Below are 20,779 nucleotides of genomic sequence, written 5' to 3'. Positions count from 1 at the left end.
CCCTAACCCTAACCCTAACCCTAACCCTATCCCTAACCCTAACCCTAACCCTAACCCTATCCCTAACCCTAACCCTAACCCTAACCCTAACCCTAACCCTAACCCTATCCCTAACCCTATCCCTAACCCTATCCCTAAACCTATCCTGCATTAGTGTGTCTGGGCTGACTTAGCCAAGTACCGCACACCAAGCCATTTAAACGAACAAAATTCATTTTCTCTGTTGCAAGGGCTGGGTGGCCGAGATCATGGTGCCAGCAGGTGGGTCCTTCCTGTGGCCACTCCCTGGCGTGTGGAACCATCCTCCCCCCATGTCCTCACGTGGCTGTCCCTCCATGTGCCTGTGTCCTCCTCTCTTCTTAGAGGGACACCGGTCACACGGGATCGGGACTCATCCTCCCGACCTCACTTTCCCTTAATCGCCTCCACGTCCGGTTACGCCCTGAGGGCTGGGGGTTAGGGCATCACATACGAATTCTGGGGGCACATGGCTCAGCCCACGACACCCCCAGAGAAGTTGGACGGTGGAGCCTGGAAACAGTCATGTGGAAAGCTACCGCCCGCAGCGTGTGGCCGTCTGGGTCAGGGGTCGGGACCCTCTTCATTCCTGTCAACAGAGACACCAGTATGGCCAGAGACAATGTCTCTGCACCCGAGAGGAGTCAGGAAGAGTGTGCGGCTCTGAATGCAAAGGGCGGGACAGGACAGAGCGCTGGTGTGTGGCTGGGTGACCTCATAGTGGCCAGACACGGGCCACCCATGAAGGATGTAGTCCTCAGAGCTAACCTGGCCCCTGTCACTCAGGGGCTGCTCGAGAGGGCGAGGACCCCAGCCCGGCGAATGGACAGAACTGTGCATGAGACTGTTGGTCAGCACTGGGCAGCCAGCGGAGTCGCAGGGGACGAAATGCCCCCGACACACCTAGTTGGACCACCATTTGCATTTTGTAACATTTCCTAGTGGTCAGCAGCCTTCGGTATTGACATGGAAGCAAAAGGATTCTTTTGTTGCCACTTGGTCCTTCTCGCAGATGGTGTTTCCAGCTCTGGGTGGTGTCTCTAGAGTGTTCCGTACCGGGAATATTTTAAGTGACATCTGGGAAGTGTGAGATACATACAAACAGTCCCGTGCCTTACGCATCTCACAAGATAGTAATAACTCAGTAGGAGATTGAAATGGATATTATGATGACGTATCTCTCCAACAAGGTGTGTAGAACCCTTGGGGGGGCGTCCAGAAGTTACTGAAGCCACCAGACAAATGTGGCACGTTCTCCGAAAGCCTCACGTTACTGAAAAGTTTGAAGGAAATAACCCTTTTCTTTAAAGACAAGAAGGCAAACATTGAAATTATGGCATATAGTAAAGAATTTCACATGCACTTTCAGAGAGAATAGACTTTAACTGTTTTACCCTTGGTTCTGATGGGGCATCTCCAGGTTCTCTGCAGTGTCTGAGCATGGCTCCGTCCGCTGTGGGCGCTGGTGGAATTCTGGAAGCCCTTCTTTATTACCACACCAGCGTCTAATAGGACTTGGAGCCTCTGTCGTTCCAGGTAATAGCAGGGAAGGTAACTCAACAATCTGTATTTTGAGATATTTATGGGTTCGGCACTTGAAGTGATAAATGCAGAAGGAAGAAAAAATCTGAGAATGTTTCTGAGTAAATTCTTCTAGACATGAGGTCAGTACTTAGCAATGTCAGTCACAACCTCACAAAAGATGTACAACACTTTCTCCTTCACTCACATTCTTGGAGCAAAGACTTTGCAGTAAGGGCAAGACTAAACTTCCAACCAAGCATACAAATGAACACAAATTTCCTATTTTTGAAATCTCAATTGATATAATTTATGATAAACAAAAGAATACTTATATTTATTATAATAATTCAAAGGTGATTATCATACATAATTTTAAATTCACACATTCCAAGAATCAGGGACGTAGCAGACGGCAGTTTTATTGTCTGAGGCTTTTCAAAGTTTTGCCTAACGGCCTGGGTTTTCTCTGATCCTATAAATGCTGCATCATCAACTCCTTTATAGAAAGGAGTCGTTTTGTAAGGGACTGAGGCCACATTTTATTGTGCTTCTGCCTTTCTCACTAGTTGCTAGTGTTGGCCTCCTAGCAGGGATTTGCACACCAATAAAAAGACAGAGAATTAACAACTGTCCCTGTAAATTTACGTGTTTGGTGAGTGTGCCATCACGGTCCTCGGTTGTGAAGCTGTGCTGAGGTCAGTCACCCACGTCATGACACTTCCTCGACACCCATGATCCAAGGATAGAGGTCTTTGTCCTGTAACACCCGAATAAATTCCATACAAATAAAACCCATAGAAAATAAGCAAATTCGACAGATTCTACAAAACCAGTGGATTGTACAGTTGCTTCAGAATGGAAAGAGGTGTTTGATTTTTAGTTCCTTTCCAAGTTGATGGGTTGAATTTTGGAATAAACTAGCCAAGCGGAACCTTGACCTCCTCCATAGCTGTGTGTGTGTGTGTGTGTGCGTGTGTGCACGTGTGTGCATGGAGCACACGTGCGTGGTTGCCACAAAGTCTTAAAGCCAATATTCACAGCTGCTGTGCTGTGGCTATGCACTTCAGTAGGGTTAGAGACAATATCTTGTAGCCAAACACTGGGACGTACACAGTAAGTACTAGGGTATACTTACCAGGACCATAGAATGAAATTTCAAGTTAGGGACTATTCCAGAAAACTGGAAATAACGGTTTCCTACCCCTCCGGTGTCCCCGTTCTGACTTTTTCTCCATCATTTTCTAACCACGTTGCTTGATTTCCTTCCTCTCGTTTACCTTGTTTGACTTCTCTGGGGCCAGGACGATGACCACGATGGAGTGGACTGGGGGGAGGGGGAAGGGCATTTTGTGGGCAAAGTCTGTGTCTGTTAGGTGCAGAGTGAACAATAACAGATTAGGTTAGATCAAGAAAGTCACCCAGGGGCATCTTGGTGGCTCGGGTCATGATCTCAGAGTCCTGGGATCGCGTCCTGCATCGGGCTCTCTGCTCAGCAGGGAGCCTGCTTCCCCCCTCCCCCCGCCTGTCTCTCTGTCTACTTGTGATCTCTCTGTCACATAAATAAATAAAATCTTTTTTAAAAATTGTAAAAGACTTTTTTTAAAAAAAGATTTTATTTATTTATTTGAGAGAGAGACAGTGAGAGAGAGCTTGAGCAAGGAGAAGGTCAGAGGGAGAAGCAGCTGGGAGCCCAATGCGGGACTCGATCCCTGGACTCCGGGACCATGACCTGAGCCGAAGGAAGTTGTCCAACCAACTGAGCCACCCAGGCGTCCCCTAAAAATTGTAAAAGAAAAAAAAAGGGCACCCAAACTGCCTGTGAAGACCCACATTCCTACCTAGGAGTGGGGAAATGAGGGCTAATTCTGAAGATGACCCAGGAGAGCCTGGAGGATGTGCCTCTTCCATGTGGAAGGGATCCATGGGTAGGGACGGGGAAACAGATGGAGCTGGAAATTTCACTGAGTTCGAGGATCTTGTCCCCTTCCTCCCCAGGCCTCACGCTCAGTGTTGCCTAGAAAAGAAGTTCTTGAAGGCGCTATTATAGTTCTTGTTGAACGCTGTGTAGATGAGCGGGTTGAAGAAGGAGTTGGAGTAGCCGAGCCAAAGGAAGATGCTCTTCCAGACGGCGGGGATGTCGTAGGAGCAAAGAGGGCCGATGAGCTCCGTGGTGAAGAAGGGCAGCCAGCAGAGCGCAAACACCCCGATGAGGATGCCCACCATCAGGGCAGCTTTCTGCTCCTTCTGTTCCCTCCACGTGTCCCCTTCTGTCTGGAAGGTGACGGTGGTGTGGCGGACGGTGAACACCATCTGGGGCTGCTGCGCAGAGGTCTTCGCCTGGAAAAGATCAGCAGAAGCTCCATGAAGGGCTCCTCATGCCCGTCAGGCGTGTGAGCTGAACCGGACACTGATGCTGGGCTCCTGCCCATCCATCGGAAGAGGAAGTCCTTGACGGTTGGGTGTGGGAAACTGGCAGCCTGTGGAGCCCACCCTCAGCTGTGGAAACATGGGGATGGGGCTGGGGTGCGTGCTTACGTCTTAGAAATGGAAGGAGAATGGGAGCATCTGTAATAAATGTGGCAAACACTAATTCCCTATTGCTGTTTACTCAGCAAGGAAAACAGAAATAGATCGGTCATGCAGGACATAATTTACTGACAAAGGTCCAGGAGTAATCAAAAGCATGCTCAATCCTTACCAACCCCTTGGACAATAAAAGCCTGATTTCCTGAAATTTTAACAGCTTTCTGTGTTCATGTGAATCCTCCTTGAAGGAATTTTCTAGAATTTCTTCTGGTGTCAGCTTCCTATGACTGTTGGGGAGAGTTCACTCACCAGGACACTGATCTCCTTCGGGGCTTATTCTGTGTCCTTTCCTTTCCCCAACTTTCGTGGAAAACAGACTCCAGACTCTTAGGTTCTCCCCAGTTGGGTGCTCCCAGGTCCCCTGTGGGCAGGTTTCCACAGAACTGGGCTGTCCACATTCCAGTCCCTTCTCCAGAGGCGTGGGATTTCTGGGAAAGGGGCTCTTCCCTCCATTCCAGTCCTTTTACTTCCATCTTTGGGGAATTGAAATAAGGAATATCTGACAAAAAGACAGCCTAAATATGGAGAAATCACAGTGGATAGATTTACTAAACTAGCAAGCTAACTGGCCCAGGCAGGCTCTCTGGGCTAATCAAGCATTCACCGGTATGTGAGACTACATGGATATTAGATTTTATTCTTCCCAACACCAGCATTCTGTGACCCCAGTGCATTTGGAAAGGAGAATTACACAGCTCTCTCTCAGGCAGCATACAAACTTTCAGACAAAGGGCCAAGTCAGAAGGTCATTCTCGTCAACCTAAACCACCTACCCAGTTCATGGCTACATCCATAAATTAGAGTCAAAAGATATCGGCTTGTCTATCATATAAAATATCAGGCATACATAGGAATACTATGGTTAAAGCGATATTAGTTGATATATGAATTATTAAATTTGTACGATAGCCTTCCCATCATTTCCTTGAATAACGAAACACTGATTCTTGCACAATTGTAAAGATCATCAATATTGGAACAAACAGTGCACCATGCTGCACCCCTTAACAACAGACATAAAACGAGAAGTGAAAGTCTCCCTTTCTACATCCCAGTCTCACCCCGAGATGGCACGATAGTAAGCTTTCTCAGATTATTGGCACATGTCTGGTAGTGCATTGCGGGGAATTCATTTACGGAAATGCAAACACAATGTATAGTTTCATTTTCCAGCATAAAACAGGGAAACCCACCAAATTTTTAATAAAACTCAATCCTAAAATGGCATCAGGGAAGACATTTCCCCCCATTTTCCAAAGATGGCAACTGAAGGAGAATTCTGGTCCTGACCGTTAAACCACGCCCCCTCCCGAAATTCTCCTCCCTCTCAGCACTTTTTTGGTGGTAACACTGGCCACTCAGGTTGTGAGTCCCTTGCACCCACCCCTTAGTTCTCCACAGCACAGCTGATATGAAGGCAGAACACTAAAACTAGACTTTTGTTAAAGTAGAAATAAACACAGCAACACACACCCGGATATTCCGGCTTTTGAGATATGGCACACTCTTGGGACCCGACCAGCCCCTCCCATTGCGACTCCATGTCTGCCTTCCCTGTGGTCATTAGCCTTTGCAGACTGACTCCAGAAGCCCACGTTCAGTCCTTTATATATTCAACTTTCCATTGCAAGACACAATGAGCTCCACAACGAAACTACCAACGTAAAGCCAACCTTCTGTAAGGCTGAGCTAGACCCCCAAAGTTGCACATTCAATTTGCAGGAGTTTCCTGTTGCATAGTGGAAGAGGTTGCAAGGTTTCCATTCTGGGGAACCATCTTCTTTCCTAGTGATTGACACTCAGAGTATCTGCCTCTCTTGAGATTCTGCCCATCCCTACACTCAGATCCCGTCCTATATCCAAAAGGGCTGCCATGTCAGGATGTAGCTCATCATTCATCCGAGGGATAGGACCACAGTGGTTGCTCGTCCAGGTGTATAACCTACATTTAAGTGTAGGATTTGAGTATTTCTATAAAAATAAGTCTTAGGAAGGGAGCCTAACTATTATAAGACCGTTTCATGGAAGCCCATGGCTTCAGTCATGGTCCTTGTAAAGGGAGGTTAAGTGCCCTACGTGCAGCCCTGATTCAAAGGCTATTTGGCAATTATACTATAAAACCTCACGTTCTTCCGGTACAGCCTACCAGGCTCTTACAGAGGAAGAGCTATTCCCAAATAGAACATACATTCATTGGACCTGCAAGGGTTTTCCTCCATGTCACAGTTCTCCTGGTGAGTGAAGTGTGTTCTCAAACAGGTTCCAGGTATTGTATTTCTAAGTTTGTCTTCAGGATGATTTCTCCCACGTCAGTAGGGTGTTCCAGCAGAATGTTCCTTCACAGGTGTTAGATTCATGCTCCTTTCTCACAGAGTTATTAGTACAGCAGGGTGGGGGCCCACATCCACGGGTCCTTCCAACAAAGATTCAAGTGTCATGTTTCAACAATTCTTGCCGTGTTCCATGAGAACCCCTTGGGGTTCTAGTCTAAACTCAAGTTAAATATTTTTTCTAATTACTTTCTTTTTATGGTTTGCTTGGAGTCAGGAATTGTTTATAGGTGAGTCCTAGAACTCCATGTGTCTCAGAAAAGCACATTTTCTAGGACCTCAGTGTGAAATGTTGATCAGCACTGACACTTCTCTTGGTGTGGCATTCAACACCAACTCAGTTGTCAGAAGAAACAGGGTCACTGATTTAAAATGGTGCTTCTGGGATAGCAGAGGCCCTGCTAGGAGGAGGATCTTTGTTGTCTGGGAGGTTTTAGGTTTCTAGTTGTCTAATGTCTCTTGGTGGCTCACCTGTGGCTTTCTGAATCGGGGACTCCTTAGATCTTTGCTCCTTACTAATCAATGATAGCGACCAGGCACCTAACCAAGTCTGGAGAGTTGAATTCTATGAATTACTCTACCAAATACTCAACATGCTCATGAGTAGATTCACAGAAAAAGAAGTAATAAGGTAAAAGAAAGTGAACATTCAAGCCAAATTAGGCTTTTCCTGATTATCTTTATAACACTGTTATCATTTATTTATTTGTTTGTTTTCAGTGTTTAGCAGCTCCCCAGCTGCATGTAACAGCCATTGCTCATCACAGCACATGCGCCCTCAATGCCCATCACTTCGCATACGAGATTTCTCTAAAGAACTCCTCAAACTCAACACACACAAAACAGACAATCATATCAAAAAATGGGCAGAAGATATGAACAGACACTTCTCCAATGAAGACAAGCAAATGGCTATCAGACACATGAAAAAATGGTCATCATCACTAGCCATCAGGGAGATTCAAATTAACACCACATTGAGATACCACCTTACACCAGTTAGAATGGCCGAAATTAGCAAGACAGGAAACAACCCGTGTTGGAGAGGATGTGGAGAAAGGGAACCCTCTTACACTGTTGGTGGGAATGCAAGTTGGTGCAGCCACTTTGGAGAACAGTGTGGAGATTCCTCAGGAAATTAAAAATAGAGCTTCCCTGTGACCCTGCAATTGCACTGCTGGGTATTTACCCCAAAGATCCAGATGTAGTGAAAAGAAGGGCCATCTGTACCCCAATGGTCATAGCAGCAATGGCCACGGTCGCCAGACTGTGGAAAGAACCCAGATGCCCTTCAACGGACGAATGGATAAGGAAGATGTGGTCCATATACACTATGGAGTATGATGCCTCCATCAGAAAGGATGAATACCCAACTTTTGTAGCAACATGGACGGGACTGGAAGAGATGATGCTGAGTGAAATAAGTCAAGCAGAGAGAGTCAATTATCATATGGTTTCACTTATTTGTGGAGCATAACAAATAGCATGGAGGACAAGGGGAGATGGAGAGGAGAAGGGAGTTGGGGGAAATTGGAAGGGGAGGTGAACCATGAGAGACTATGGACTCTGAAAAACAATCTGAGGGTTTTGAAGGGGTAGGGGGTGGGAGGTTGGGGGAACCAGGTGGTGGGTATTGGGGAGGGCACGGACTGCATGGAGCACTGGGTGTGGTGCAAAAACAATAAATACTGTTATGCTGAAAATTAAAAAAAAAATTTCTCTAAGTGAACAATTAGCCTAATCTCTCCACATATATGCATTCTTTGGGGGTCATGGACTTACATGTTAGACTTCTCATCTTTTCAAAATGGTTGTGTGCTAAATAATAATTCACCTGTTAATCATAAATCTAATGTGTTTCCTTAATTTCCTCTACCATTTGGCTGCCCTTTCCTATTAATACCACAGATAATCAACAGATTACCGTCCACAATGGGTACAAAACTCAGGGATGAAGACCCTTGCCTCAGAAGTGTTGTTTTGGGTGATTTGCAAGTTAGACGAGACCATTGTCAGAACGGAGGATGGACAGATAAGGCAGGATGCTCACGCTAGAAATGGTCTTGCATGTTGAGTGATGGTTCCACGAGGGGAAGAGTGAAAACGTTCCTCAAACTTCCCAACTAACTTAGGAAAAGACAGATTCTTCTGTAGCTATGGTCACAAGGAGCCTTGCCACGTGTTTAAATATCTCTGGCTGATCAGGGACCATACAGCTCTGTGAATACAAACCTGCAAACCAACCAATCCATGGCTGCCAACTAGGGTAGGACTCACCCCAATAAACGCTCCTCTGATCGTCAATCAACAGCAGTGTCACCGAGTAACCCCACTTTAAGGTGATATGCATTGACTGCCCTCCAGTTCCTGAACTCCGTGCTGTCCCCAGGCCCCAGAGATGGCTGGCATTCTGCCCTGTGCTAGAGACAGTACCTGACAAATGTAGCTTTTTCTTACTATGGTAAGCAGCAGGCTTGGCTTGTGTTTCCATCTCAGATTCTGTGCGGTGCTCATATCACCCTTAGACAGCTCTAGAGTGTCCACTAAGATGATTTTGAAGATGCTCCCAAGATGCTTGGACCACAGGTGTATTTTCTGGGCCCCAAAGTCCAGTTGCTCTCAGGATCTGCAGCCAGGGTTCCAGTCTCATTGGCTCTTCTTGTTCTCTGCATTTCATTATCCTAGGACTTGTAACCAAAAGTGCCTTCCCTCAAGGTCTTCAGGCTTAGGTTTTTGTATCAAGTAACTAGACCTTTCATTGAGATGTATACCATTTGTTAATTGACTTAGATTTTTGCATAAGCCTGTTAGATCTCTCATCCTGGAGGTGTACCATTTAGCAAATATTTTTTGTGCCCTTCATGTACTTATTCTCCTGCTACTTGCTTTGCTTTTGCTGTTATTTGCCTATACGTGCAAAGTCTTTGTTTCATTGGTAATTTTTAAATGTTTTCTCCTGGAGAGCCTTTCTTTCAGTTGAGTGTATAAAGGATTGTTCTATAAGGCATTGCCTTGATAAGCTACTAATCCATTCCAAGTCAGACCCAAGGCTAATGGTTTGAGGACTATTAGACCTAAGAGCAATTTGTGGAAAGCAATGAATCAAACTTTGCTTTGGGTCTCAGTTTGTGAAAGAATGTCACTTTGTTTAGCTCGTATTCCAGCTCAGTGAGTGTTGGGCTGGTGATTGTGTGGCGCCTTGTTAGCCTCTGGTCAGGGATCCTGAGACATTATTCACACAGCTCTTGGAGGTTCTTTCTTGTGTGTCATGGTTTGTCTAAGCCAAGGTCTTTAGCTTCTCCTTTAAGAACTTTGACTTCTGATTTTAAATTGCCCTATAATCCTAACTCTTGTCCTTTTCTTGACAAATGCCTTTTAAAAATCTTTATAAGGAACTTCTGACCAGGCCAAAATTAATAAATTAAATCATTTAAGAGGAGAGAGAAATACCAGTTAACAGCTTCTTTAATTGGCATGTTAAGGTCTTAAGCAAAATTCTAACTCTAAAGTAGTCTCAAAGGTTTTGTAACATCCCCAAACACACCTGCCTTGCAGACCTAGGTCTTGCATGTTTCTGTTCGAACTCCTAATGCACTGTCTTTAGAGGTGTCTCAGAAAAAGCAAAGTCACACAGTAGAAGTGCCAGGTAAGAAGTCAAACCTATAGATTTTCAGTTAAAACCCTGGCCTGCAGTTCAGTTAACAGTTATAACTTAGATTTTTCCTAAACTTCAGAGATAAAGTAAAAATAAAAATTGTTATAGAACTTAAAACTTCATGAGAGTATTGAAAGAAGTTTTTATTGTCCTGGACTACAAATCTGTACCAGAAAGTGAAGTTCGCTGGAGTCCCCTCAGAAGGGGAAAAACAGATGCTTACAAGTAGAAGGATAGAAAAGGGAGGAGCTATCTAATCCAGCTGTGAAAATTTAAAACATAAAAATATAAAATACATTATATAAAGAAAATTCAGAGGCCTTTCTTTTTTAAGTTGAATTTATTTTTTTGAGAGAGAGCATGAACATGAAGGGGTGGAGAGGGAGGGAGAAAGAATCCAAAGCAGACTCTGTACTGGGTGCAGAGCAAAATGTGGGGCTCAATCCCATAACCAAGAGATCATGACCTGAGCCAAAACCAAGAGTCTGCTGCTTAACCAAGACACCCAGACATCCCTCAGAAGCCCTTCTTTTAACCCCTGGCCAGACTTATCAGAAAGAAAAGAGAAAGGACCCAAATAAATAAAATTATGAATGAAAGAGGAGAAATCACAACCAACATCAAAGAAATGCAAATGATTATAAGAGAATATTGTGAGCAATTATATGCCAACAGATTAGGCAAGCTGGAAGAAATGCATAAATTCCCAGAAATGTATAAACTACCAAAACTAAAACAGGAAGAAATAGAAAACCTGAACAGACCCATAACCAACAAAGAAATTGAGTCAGTAATCAAAAATCTCCCAACAAAAAAGAGGTCCAGGGCTAGATGGCTTCCCAGGGGAAATTCTACTAGACATTTGAAGAATTAATACCTATTCTTCTGGAACTGTTCCAAAAAATAGAAATGGAAGGAAAACTTCTAAACTCATTCTGTGAGACAGGCATTACCTTGATCCCCAAACTAGACAAAGACCCCACCAAAAAGGAGAATTACAGAAAAATATCCCTGATGAGCATGGATGCAAAAATTCTCACCAAGATACTAGCTAATAAGATCCAACTTATATTAAAAGGATTATTCACCACAACCAAGTGGGATTTATTCCTGGGATCCAGGGGTGGTTCAACATCTGCAAATCAATCAATGTGATACACCACCTTAATAAAAGAAAGGATAAGAACCATATGATCCTTTCAATAGATGCAGAAAAAGCATTTGACAAAATGCAGCATTCTTTCTTGATTAAAACTCTGCAGTGTCGGGATAGAGGGAACATACCTCAATATCATAAAAGCCATATATGAAAACCCACAGGGGAAAAACTGACAGCTTTTCCCCTAAGGTCAGGAACATGACCAGGGATGTCCACTCTCACCACTGCTGTTCAACATAGTCCTGGAAGTCCTAGCCTCAGCAACCAGACAACAGAAAGAAATAAAAGTGTCCAAATTGTGAAAGAAGTCGTCAAACTCTCACTCTTCACAGATGACATGATCCTCTTGTTGAAAACCCAAAAAAGATTCCAAATCTGCTAGAACTCACACAGGAATTCAGCAAAGTCACAGGATATAAAATCAATGCATAGAATTCAGTTGCATTTCTATACACAATGAGACAGAAGAAAGAGAAATTAAGGAGTCAATCCCATTTACAATTGCACCCAAAACTATAAGATACCTAGGAATAAACCTAACCAAAGGGGGAGATAATCTGTACTCAGAAAACAATAAGGTACTCATGAAAGAAATTGAGGAAGACACAAAGAAATGGGAAAACATTCCATGCTCATGGATTAGAAAAACAAATATTGTTAAAATGTCTGTGCTACCCAGAGCAATATATACATTCAATACAATCCTTATCAAAATACCATCAACATTTTTCACAGAGCTGAAACAAATAATCTTAAAATTTGTATGGAACCAGAAGACCTTAAGTAGAAAAAGAATGCTGTAAAAGAAAACCAAAACAGGAGGCATCACAATTCCAGACTTCAAGCTATGTTACAAAGCTGTGATCATCAAGACAGGATGGTACTGGCACAAAGACACATAGATCAGTTGAACAGAATAGAGAACCCAGAAATGGACCCTCAACTCTATAGTCAACTAATCTTCAACAAAGCAGGGAAGAATGTCCAATGGAAAAAAGACAGTTTCTTCAACAAATGGTATTGGGAAAATTGGACAGCCACATGCAGGAGGACAAAACTGGACCATTTTCTTACAGCATACACAAAAGTAAACTCAAAATGAATGAAAGACCCAAATGTGAGACAGGAATCCATCAGCATCCCAGAGGAGAACACAGGCAGCGACCTCTAGGACCTCGGCCACCACAGCTTCTTGCCAGACACGTCCAAAGGCAAGAGAAACAAAAGCAAAGATGAACTATTGGGACTTCATCGAAAGAAAAAGCTTTGTACAGCTAAGGAAACGGTGACAAACTAAAAGACAACCTACAGAATGGGAGAAGATATTTGCAAATGTCTTATCAGATAAAAAGCTAACATCCAAAATCTATAAAGAATTCAACACCCAAAAAACAAAAAAAGTCCAGTCAATAATGGGCAGAGGACATGAACAGACAGCTCTTCAAAGAAGACATCCGGATGGCCAACAGACACATGAAAAAATGCTCCACATCACTCGGCATCAGGGAAATACAAATCAAAACCACAATGAGATACCACCTTACTCCAGTCAGAATGGCTAAAATTAACAAGTCAGGAAATGACAGGTGTTGGCGAGGATGCGGAGAAAGGGGAGCCTCCTACACTGTTGGCGGGAATGCAAGCTGGTGCAGCCACTCTGGAAAACAATATGGAGGTTCCTCAAAAAGTTAAAAATAGAGCTACCCTATGACCCAGCAATTGCACTATTAGGCATTTACTCAAAGGATACAAACGTAGTGATTCAAAGGAGCACCTGCACCCCAATGTTTACAGCAGCAACGTCCACAATAGCCAATCTGCGGAAACAGTCCAGATGTCCATTGACAAATGAATGGGTAAAGAAAATGTGGTATATATAAACAATGGACTATCTTGGAACACTGAAAAAAATAAAATTAAAAAATTAAAATTTACCTTAAAGAAAATATCAAAAAAATAAACAATGGAATATTACTCAGCTATCAAAAAATTGAATCTTAACCATTTGCAATGATGTGGCTAAAACTAGAGGATATTATGTTAAGCGAAATAAGTCAATCAGAGAAAGACAATTATTGTGCAATTTCACTCACATGTGGAATTTAAGAAACAAAGCAAAGGATCATAGCGGAAGGGAGGAAACGATAAAATAAGATGAAATCAGAGAGGGAGACAAATCATAAAAGATTCTTAACTCTAGGGGACAAACTGAGGCTTGCTGGAGGAGAGGCAGGTAGAGGTATGGGGTCACTGGGGGATGGCATGAAGGAGGGCACGTGATGCACTGAGCACTGGGTGTTACATGCAACTAATGAATCACTGACCTCTACCTCTGAAACTAATAATACACTCTAGTTAATGAATTGGATTTAAGTAAAATAAAAAAATAAAGAAAGACTCAGGCAGATGAAGTCACCCCCGGCAACATCCCCTAGATCTCCATTGCTTCCCAAAAATGCCATTTAAGATTAGCGACTGGCTGGCCAGCACAGCTCTGCCACAGACTAGTCAGCAGTAAACCCAGCATGATCTTTTTATGCCAGACATTTAGTAGTGGTGCATGATGACATGCTTTGTCAAGGGCAAGGCCCATCTCATGTTGCCCGCTCCCATCCCAGTGTCTGACAGAGGTTAGGCTCTCAGTAGGTATTTGAAGAAAACTTAGCAAAGAAGCAAGGAAAAAGTGTTGTGTTTCCCTAGGTAACACAGCCAGTTGGGGGTAGGACTCTATATGGAAACTTTGGCACCTGCTACCAGGGAAAAAGCAGGAGACCTGGTTTGTAATTCACCCTTCCCAGTAACAGTGGAGCCCTGGACCATTTGAAGGTCTTGCAAACCAAGGGCCCTATTTTCTTAAGTTATGTGCCAGAGAGAGAGAAAGAGAGAAAATAAAATGGTGCAAAAAATACATATAAAAGCAGAACAATGTCAAGATGTTTTGCTAATGTTCTCTCCAGAGCAGTGCAGCGAAAGGCCGCATCACTTTACAGTAAATTCCAAAAGACGGAACTGTGACTGCTTTTCCTTGTCACGCTGTGTCTGGTATTGGCTGTAAACCATTGGCCTGGATAAGCATCCTGGCAGAAGAGGTATGTGGGAGGAGGACCCTTGAAGGTGGCCAGTGCTCTTGTTCCTGGCCCGGAGTTGGGGTGGATCGTCACACGTGTGGAAGCCCCGGGCAGTTTGATGCCCCATCGGCACTCCTCATTCAGTTCCAAAATCTAATAGCAAAGGGTTTCCCAAATCTGGCACTGTTGTCATTTTGCTCTGAATAATTTTTTGTTGTGGGGGCCTGTCTGGTGCATTAACAATGTCCCCCCCCCCAAGTCTTAACGTCTCCAGACATTCCAAATGGCCCCTGGAGGGGCTAAATCACCCCCTGCTTGAGGCCATTGTTCTGGATAAAAGGACAGGTAGCCTCTGACCCCCTTTTCCCTCTTCTAGAAGGACGCACTTTCTTCTCCCTTATCTACACCTCTGGTCCCTCTGAGCTTGATTGACTGTTGTTGGAATTAGCTACTGATCCCCAAACACAACCGTTATCACAGCACTCACGGGACGTGTCTATCGCCCTCACTAGAGGGAGCTCTTCCTGGGAAAGCTGATGTCTTTATCATTCTTCACTCCCTGCACCAAGCCCATACACAGTGTGGGTTTAATATGCTTAATGGAATTTATGTTGTTCCAGAGCCAAGAACAGAAACTGGGGCTGTGTAGACTTCTGACCTAACTTAAATACATGAATTGGGCTCAAGGGAAGACCTTGGCAGTGAGAGCTGGTTGGGGGAGAGCTATCTTCACACCGGTGGATTCAGTCGTGCATTTCCTGAATCTGCAGTCACAGGGCTGGATTACTAAGAGTTAACAACCAAACAGGAAAGCATGGTGGAAAGAGGACAGGAGAAGAGACTTCACTGTTGCGTAGCTACTGTCTCACAGAAAAGGCTACTTGTAAAGACCTGGGGAATTGTCTGCCTTAGATTTTTAATTTCCTCCTGTCGCTTGTTTGGGAAGGCGAACAAGTGACCCTCTGCTGCCCACAAACGGCCGGGTGGGGCTGGAAACAGACCCAGAAGGCAGCGCAGAGGCAGTGGAAGTGTCTAAGAAAAGCAGCCTCTGAAATGGGTGAACGCCTCGATGAAGACACTGTAGAACAGCAGGTGGTAAGCCAGGAGATACTCTGTTTTTGAAAGATTAGTTGCTTTGATTTACGAAGAAAAAAGCAGACTGGCCTAAAACATTAATCTGCTCTGCCTGATGTTGAGCCATCGTTCTGCCAAGTCATGTTACCATCTGTCTCCCCGCTTCTCCCCTCCCCCCACCCCGCCAAAAAACTAAAAAGCTCACTTTCTACAAACTTTGGAGTCCGTGTGCTGGAGATAAAGCCTGAACGAATGCAAGTAAAGTATTTTCAAGGATCTCTGTAACACCCACCTCCACAGCCTCCGGCCAGGGTGAGACGCTGTTGGTCTTCCTGGAGCCCACGCGGAGCCTGGCGGCCTTGTAGACCTTCCAGTACACGAAGAGCACCACGCAGAGCGGCAGGTAGAAGGCGCCCACGGTGGAGAACACGGTGTAGGAGGGCTCGCGGCTCACCTGACACTCCTCGCTGCCCTCGGAGTATGTCTCCCCCCAGCCGAAGAGCAGCGGCGCCAGGGAGATCACAGCGGAGAGCGCCCAGGTGAGCACGATCATAACATTGGAGATGCGCTTGCGGGCGCGGGGTGTGTATTCCAGGTGCCGCGCGATGGACCAATAGCGGTCCAGCGCGATGGCTGTCACATTCCAGATGCTGGCGGTGCAGCAGAGCACGTCGCACGCGATCCACAGCTGGCACAGCCGCCGACCCAGCTGCCAGCGCCGGCCGGACAACTCATGCACCAGGCTCAGCGGCATGACCAGAGCCGCCACGAGCACGTCCGAGATGGCCATGGATGCCACTAAGTTGTGCGGAACCCGGTGGAAGGTGCGCACACGGAGGATGGTCGCCAGTACCAGGAGGTTCCAGGAGAACGTCGCAGCCACCAGAAAGCCCAGCAAGGTCAGAACAAGCACACCGAAGACGGAGTGGAGGGGCGGGCTGGGGCGCGGGTCTTCGGCGTCAAGACTGCTGCGGTTGGTCTCCGAAGGGGCGGGGGTGGAGAGAAAAAAGTAGGTTAGATTCACAGGTGAATCCATCGCTGGGTCAGGAGACTGGCCCGGGGTGCGTGCAGAAGGGGCGTTCGGGAACACAGTCGTGGCCCCTGCGCCCGGAGCCACTCGGGATGTTTGCGACCTCTGGCTGGTGGCGGGGTTTCTGGGGATTGTTTACGAAACCTCCTGCCAGTGAGCATTCGCGGGAGACGGTGTGGCTGAGAGGAGGGTGCTGGGCTGCGTCTCGCAGCGCAGCCAGGGCCCTCCTAAGCTGTCACATGCCCAGGCTTTTCCCCCCGGCACAGACAGCAGTCTGGTCACCCAGAGCCGAGCATCTCCCAAGTCGGGGGGCAGCTGGGCGCCCCCGGAGCCTGTGGGTGCCGGAGGGGGTGCTGGTGCGTCAGAGCAGTACTTTCGCTGCGCGTTGCCTCCCTACTCGCCCCTCTCTCCAGGCAGCGGGCTGCAGCCTCAAACCCGTGCCAGGGAAGCCAGGCAGGGACCTTTTTTCTGCGATCTGCCTCCTGCTATCCCCCCAGCCCCAGTACCACGCCGTCTGGGGCCGCGGCTTTGGGGCGGAAAGCTGGCGCGCCCATCCAGACCTGCCTTCTCAAAGTGGGGATCCAGCCTACGTAAGGCATCAGCTGATAAGGTCGCCTATCCCCGCCCCTCCGCCCAGAGCGCGCGCAGTGCTCGCTCACGGTGGTGCTGTCCGTGGTGCTGCTGCCTCCCCCCACCCGGGCGGGGGTCCTGGTGCTGTCCGCGGTACTGGCCCTGCTTCCTGAAATGCGTTTACCGAGTGGATCAAGTTTACCAAGGAACTCTCCTGGAAGCATTCCTCGAGCTACCCCCACCCACGTCCTTCCAGGGGTGGTCTGGATACCTTGAGTGGGTTCTCAGCTCTCCGCAGGGGCTTACCTTAAGCATGCACGTTTCTAGTTACGGTTCTAAGATGGTATCACTGGCTTTTCTTCTCCTGAAGATGTCAGTACACGATTGCATCCTTCCCACACAACACCTGGTGCTTCCCCTAAGGGACAGTTTTCCTTTAAGGAGAAAAGGCAAGAGAGCATTTACTGCTGTTCCTAGAAATGGCTGAGGTATTGGAACCATCACGTTTAAACTATGTCCTAAAATCAAAGAGAAGCGGCAGTGTTCCAGTGCTCCCCATTGGATTTGCTTCCTTTGAAAGGCAATAGGGGATCCAAGTGGTTATAAAAGCTCCATCTCACTAAAAAGAAAGAGGAAGCATTTAATTCTTTCCCTCCACATATACACATGACCATATACACATCCATAGTAATTGGGAAAAAATAAAAATTCCTACCCAGGAGTTATGATAGAAAGCACTTCACAAAGGGAGGTGTGATATAGCAAGATAAAATAAACTAAAATAAGAAGAACAATATGACAGAAAAGAATATGAGATGGCATCAAGCATTTTTAAAGTGCATATAATTGGCGTTACGAAGTTGTATACATTCACAAGTGGTTGGCCACAAGTTTGGTCAAAAGCTTTTCAGTTATTTGAAGATAAGAAATATGTTTTGTTACAAGATTCAGTTTCTAACAGAGTACAATGAGCACCAAGAGAAGGCCCTGGAAAGAGAGAAAATCCTATGCTGGGACCCAGAGGAGAGAATGCTGTTAGGAAATATTGATGAGAATATTCTTCATTAAATACAAGTTTATACACAGAGCTGTTTCACCAAATGCCCCTAGATACAGCTGATGGTGGCTGCTTGTGTACAGTGCTACCTTATGTGGCTTTAGTCAAGGGGAAAACTTGAGCTCATTCAGAGCACATCACCTTCTTGAAGCCATAGAACCAACTGGGATGAGATGTAAACTCTGAATCTTCATCTTTGAAGCAAATGGTCTGAACTATTCTGCATTCAGTTTCCGGAGCCCATGATCTGGAATAATGGGTGAGCTACACATCCCATAGGCAGCAGGCCTTGGTGCGGGGATCTCCTGATACAGATCTCAAAAGCCACCGTGGGTTCCAAGAATATTCCCCACTGGCACCGTGTACTGAAGCTAGAAATCCGCACTGAGAGTTCAGTGAGAAGCCGTCAAATAAGGGGCCAAGCCGGGGATGACGGAGGACATTTTTGTAAAAATTGGAGTGTCGCATAGGTAAGAGTACAGCCAAATGCTCTCACAAAGAAGAAATCCAATGGAGCATCTCAAGGAGAACCAAAGTTTTTGAGAAATTCTGGTTTATCCCTTATAGAAACACAAAGAGAAATCAGAACATTTCAGTTTCTTTATCTTAGAACATGGCCATGATTTTAGTTTGAAAAAAAAAAAATGTAAACAGGTATAGAACTCCTACCTGCCATAAAGCGCCTCTGAAGGCCAGTTTTGATGGGTAGAATTTCCTGCTTCACCTGCGGACTGAATTGTGTCCCCTTCTCTCTCAAACTTCCTGTGTTGAAGTGTTAAGCAACAGTATCTCAAAACAGGACTGCATATGGAAACAGGATCTTTAAAAAGATGAATTTAAACTGAAATTCTTAGGGTGAGTCAGACTGGTGTCCTCATAGCAAAGGGAAATTTGGACACACAAAGGGAGACCAGAAATGTGTGCACACAGAAGGAAACCAAGTGGGAACACGGCAAAAAGGTGGTCATTGGTGAACCAACAAAAGAAGCCTCAGGAGAGGCCAAACTTGATGACACCTTGATCTTGGACTTCTGGCCTTCAGAACTGTGGAATAAAAAGGGGGAGGATTGTTGTTTCTTAAGCCGCTCAGTGAGTGGTATTTTGTTGCAGCAGCTCTCACAAATAAATACATTCAACAAAAGATATGTACAAAAGATAAAACCAAGATGATATACTATGTGGTGGTTTTATAGACATGGTGACAAATTACAAGACATCTACTGAAACACATCTTTATAAAACGTGGTTTGTGCCCATTCTAGCAACAACTAGATGCAAGTTCTGGTGTCTTTTGTAGTTACCCACATCTTGTGATTGAGCCATGTGATTGGCATATAGAAAAATGATGACTGCACATTTTTTATAATGGGAAGGTATGCATCTATTTGATTCAAGTAAGAGTTTAACTACAAATGAAGATTCTTAATTCCAAGTTTAAAAGTGAGGAAAAATGGGGAAGTGCAGAATATAACCTTATTCTACCCCACTTGCAAGGATTGGAGGGATAAGATTTTTCCTACCCATCTAAACCACCACAATTTTATGAGATCAAAAAATGATTAGAACATCATTGTTAGTGTATAAAGTCTAAACCAGGCATCAAATATGTATCCCTGTATGATCATACCTCAAATAAATTTTAAGGAATTGTTATCCCTGCTTTATTTTATTTTTATTTCATTTTTTGAGACAGAGAAGGAGAGAGCATGGGAAGGAGGAGGGGCAGACGGAGAGAGAGAATCTTGAGCAGATCCCATGCCCAGCACCTAGCTTGTTGTGGGTCTTGATCCCATGACCCTGAGATCTTGACCTGAGTGGAAATCAAGAGTCAAGACACCTAAGTGACTGAGCCACCCAGGTGCCCCTATTATCCCTACTTTATAATTGAGGAAATGGGTTTCCTAGAGCTGAAGGAAGTTGCCCAAAACCACATGAGATTTGAGCCTGAGTGTAACCCAATCTGTGCCCTTGATCTGCCTGTTTTACTGTGTAATAATGAAGATTTCACAACAGTTAACTACAAAGGCTAAGCCTTAGTCTTTATCAGCTTGGGCTGCTATAACAAAACACCACAGACTGCGGCTTACAGAACAGAAACTGACCTGGTCACGGTTCTGGAGTTTCAAAGTCTGAGATCAGAGTGTCAGCATGGACAGGTTCTGATGAGGCTCTCTTTCTGGCCTGCAGACAGCTGGGGGAGAGAGAGAGAGAGAGAGTGGAAGAAGGGGATCTTTCTCTTCTAAGGCCACAGTCCTATTGGATAAGGGCCCCACCGTCATGACCTAATTTAACCTTCTAAAGACTATCTCCAAATACAGTCACACTGGGAATTAGGATTTCGACATATGAATGGGGGGGGGCTACAATTCAGTCCATAGCAGCCCCAAGAGACCACTTAATGGTAAGGGAAAGACCAAAAAATTTATAGCTCAGTGTTATTCCCAACCAAATTTCCAAAGGTGATAGAAGATAAAAATAACGACAGGAGCCATTCTGCATGGCATAAAGGCTTATCTCCTCCACATTCTTAATAATGGCCACAAAAATCCAGGCTTGCTGTTTTGTCAAGAAGAAAACGGAAATGGGTCATGGATAGAATGACTAGCACACATCTAGGCTACAGCTTAAGAGACAGTGGTCCCCACACTTTTAACACAATTGCTTACCCCTGTTTACACATAAAAAGTCTGGCTTTTTTCCTCATCTAA

General features: G+C 45.2%; 1 protein-coding gene across 4 annotated transcripts; it reads right to left on the bottom strand.

The window, feature by feature from the left end:
* Positions 1–3,325: 3,325 nt before the first annotated feature.
* On the bottom strand, positions 3,326–20,355 carry LOC111154538 (5-hydroxytryptamine receptor 5A). 4 transcript variants are annotated; one of them, XM_022514198.1, is made up of 5 exons: positions 20,174–20,355; positions 18,741–19,115; positions 15,707–17,448; positions 4,378–4,643; positions 3,711–3,879 (listed from the first exon to the last, which is right to left on the bottom strand). In XM_022514198.1, exons 3-5 carry the CDS (start codon positions 16,448–16,450, stop codon positions 3,765–3,767), a joined length of 1,125 nt encoding a protein of 374 aa, XP_022369906.1. In that variant the 5' UTR covers positions 16,451–17,448; positions 18,741–19,115; positions 20,174–20,355; the 3' UTR covers positions 3,711–3,764. The 4 variants fall into 4 exon arrangements, with proteins under 4 accessions (XP_022369909.1, XP_022369906.1, XP_022369910.1 ...); XM_022514202.1 differs by lacking the exon at positions 20,174–20,355 and having other exon boundaries at positions 15,707–16,393; positions 17,321–17,448; positions 18,741–19,580; XM_022514200.1 differs by lacking the exon at positions 20,174–20,355 and having other exon boundaries at positions 18,741–18,833; positions 19,010–19,580.
* Positions 20,356–20,779: the final 424 nt, after the last annotated feature.

The sequence above is a fragment of the Enhydra lutris genome, unplaced genomic scaffold, assembly GCF_002288905.1.
Source record: "Enhydra lutris kenyoni isolate GAN:26980312 unplaced genomic scaffold, ASM228890v2 scaffoldscaffold37, whole genome shotgun sequence".
NCBI lineage: Eukaryota > Metazoa > Chordata > Mammalia > Carnivora > Mustelidae > Enhydra > Enhydra lutris.
Note: the sequence above shows the minus strand (reverse complement) of the source record. Positions and strands in the feature narration are given on the sequence as shown.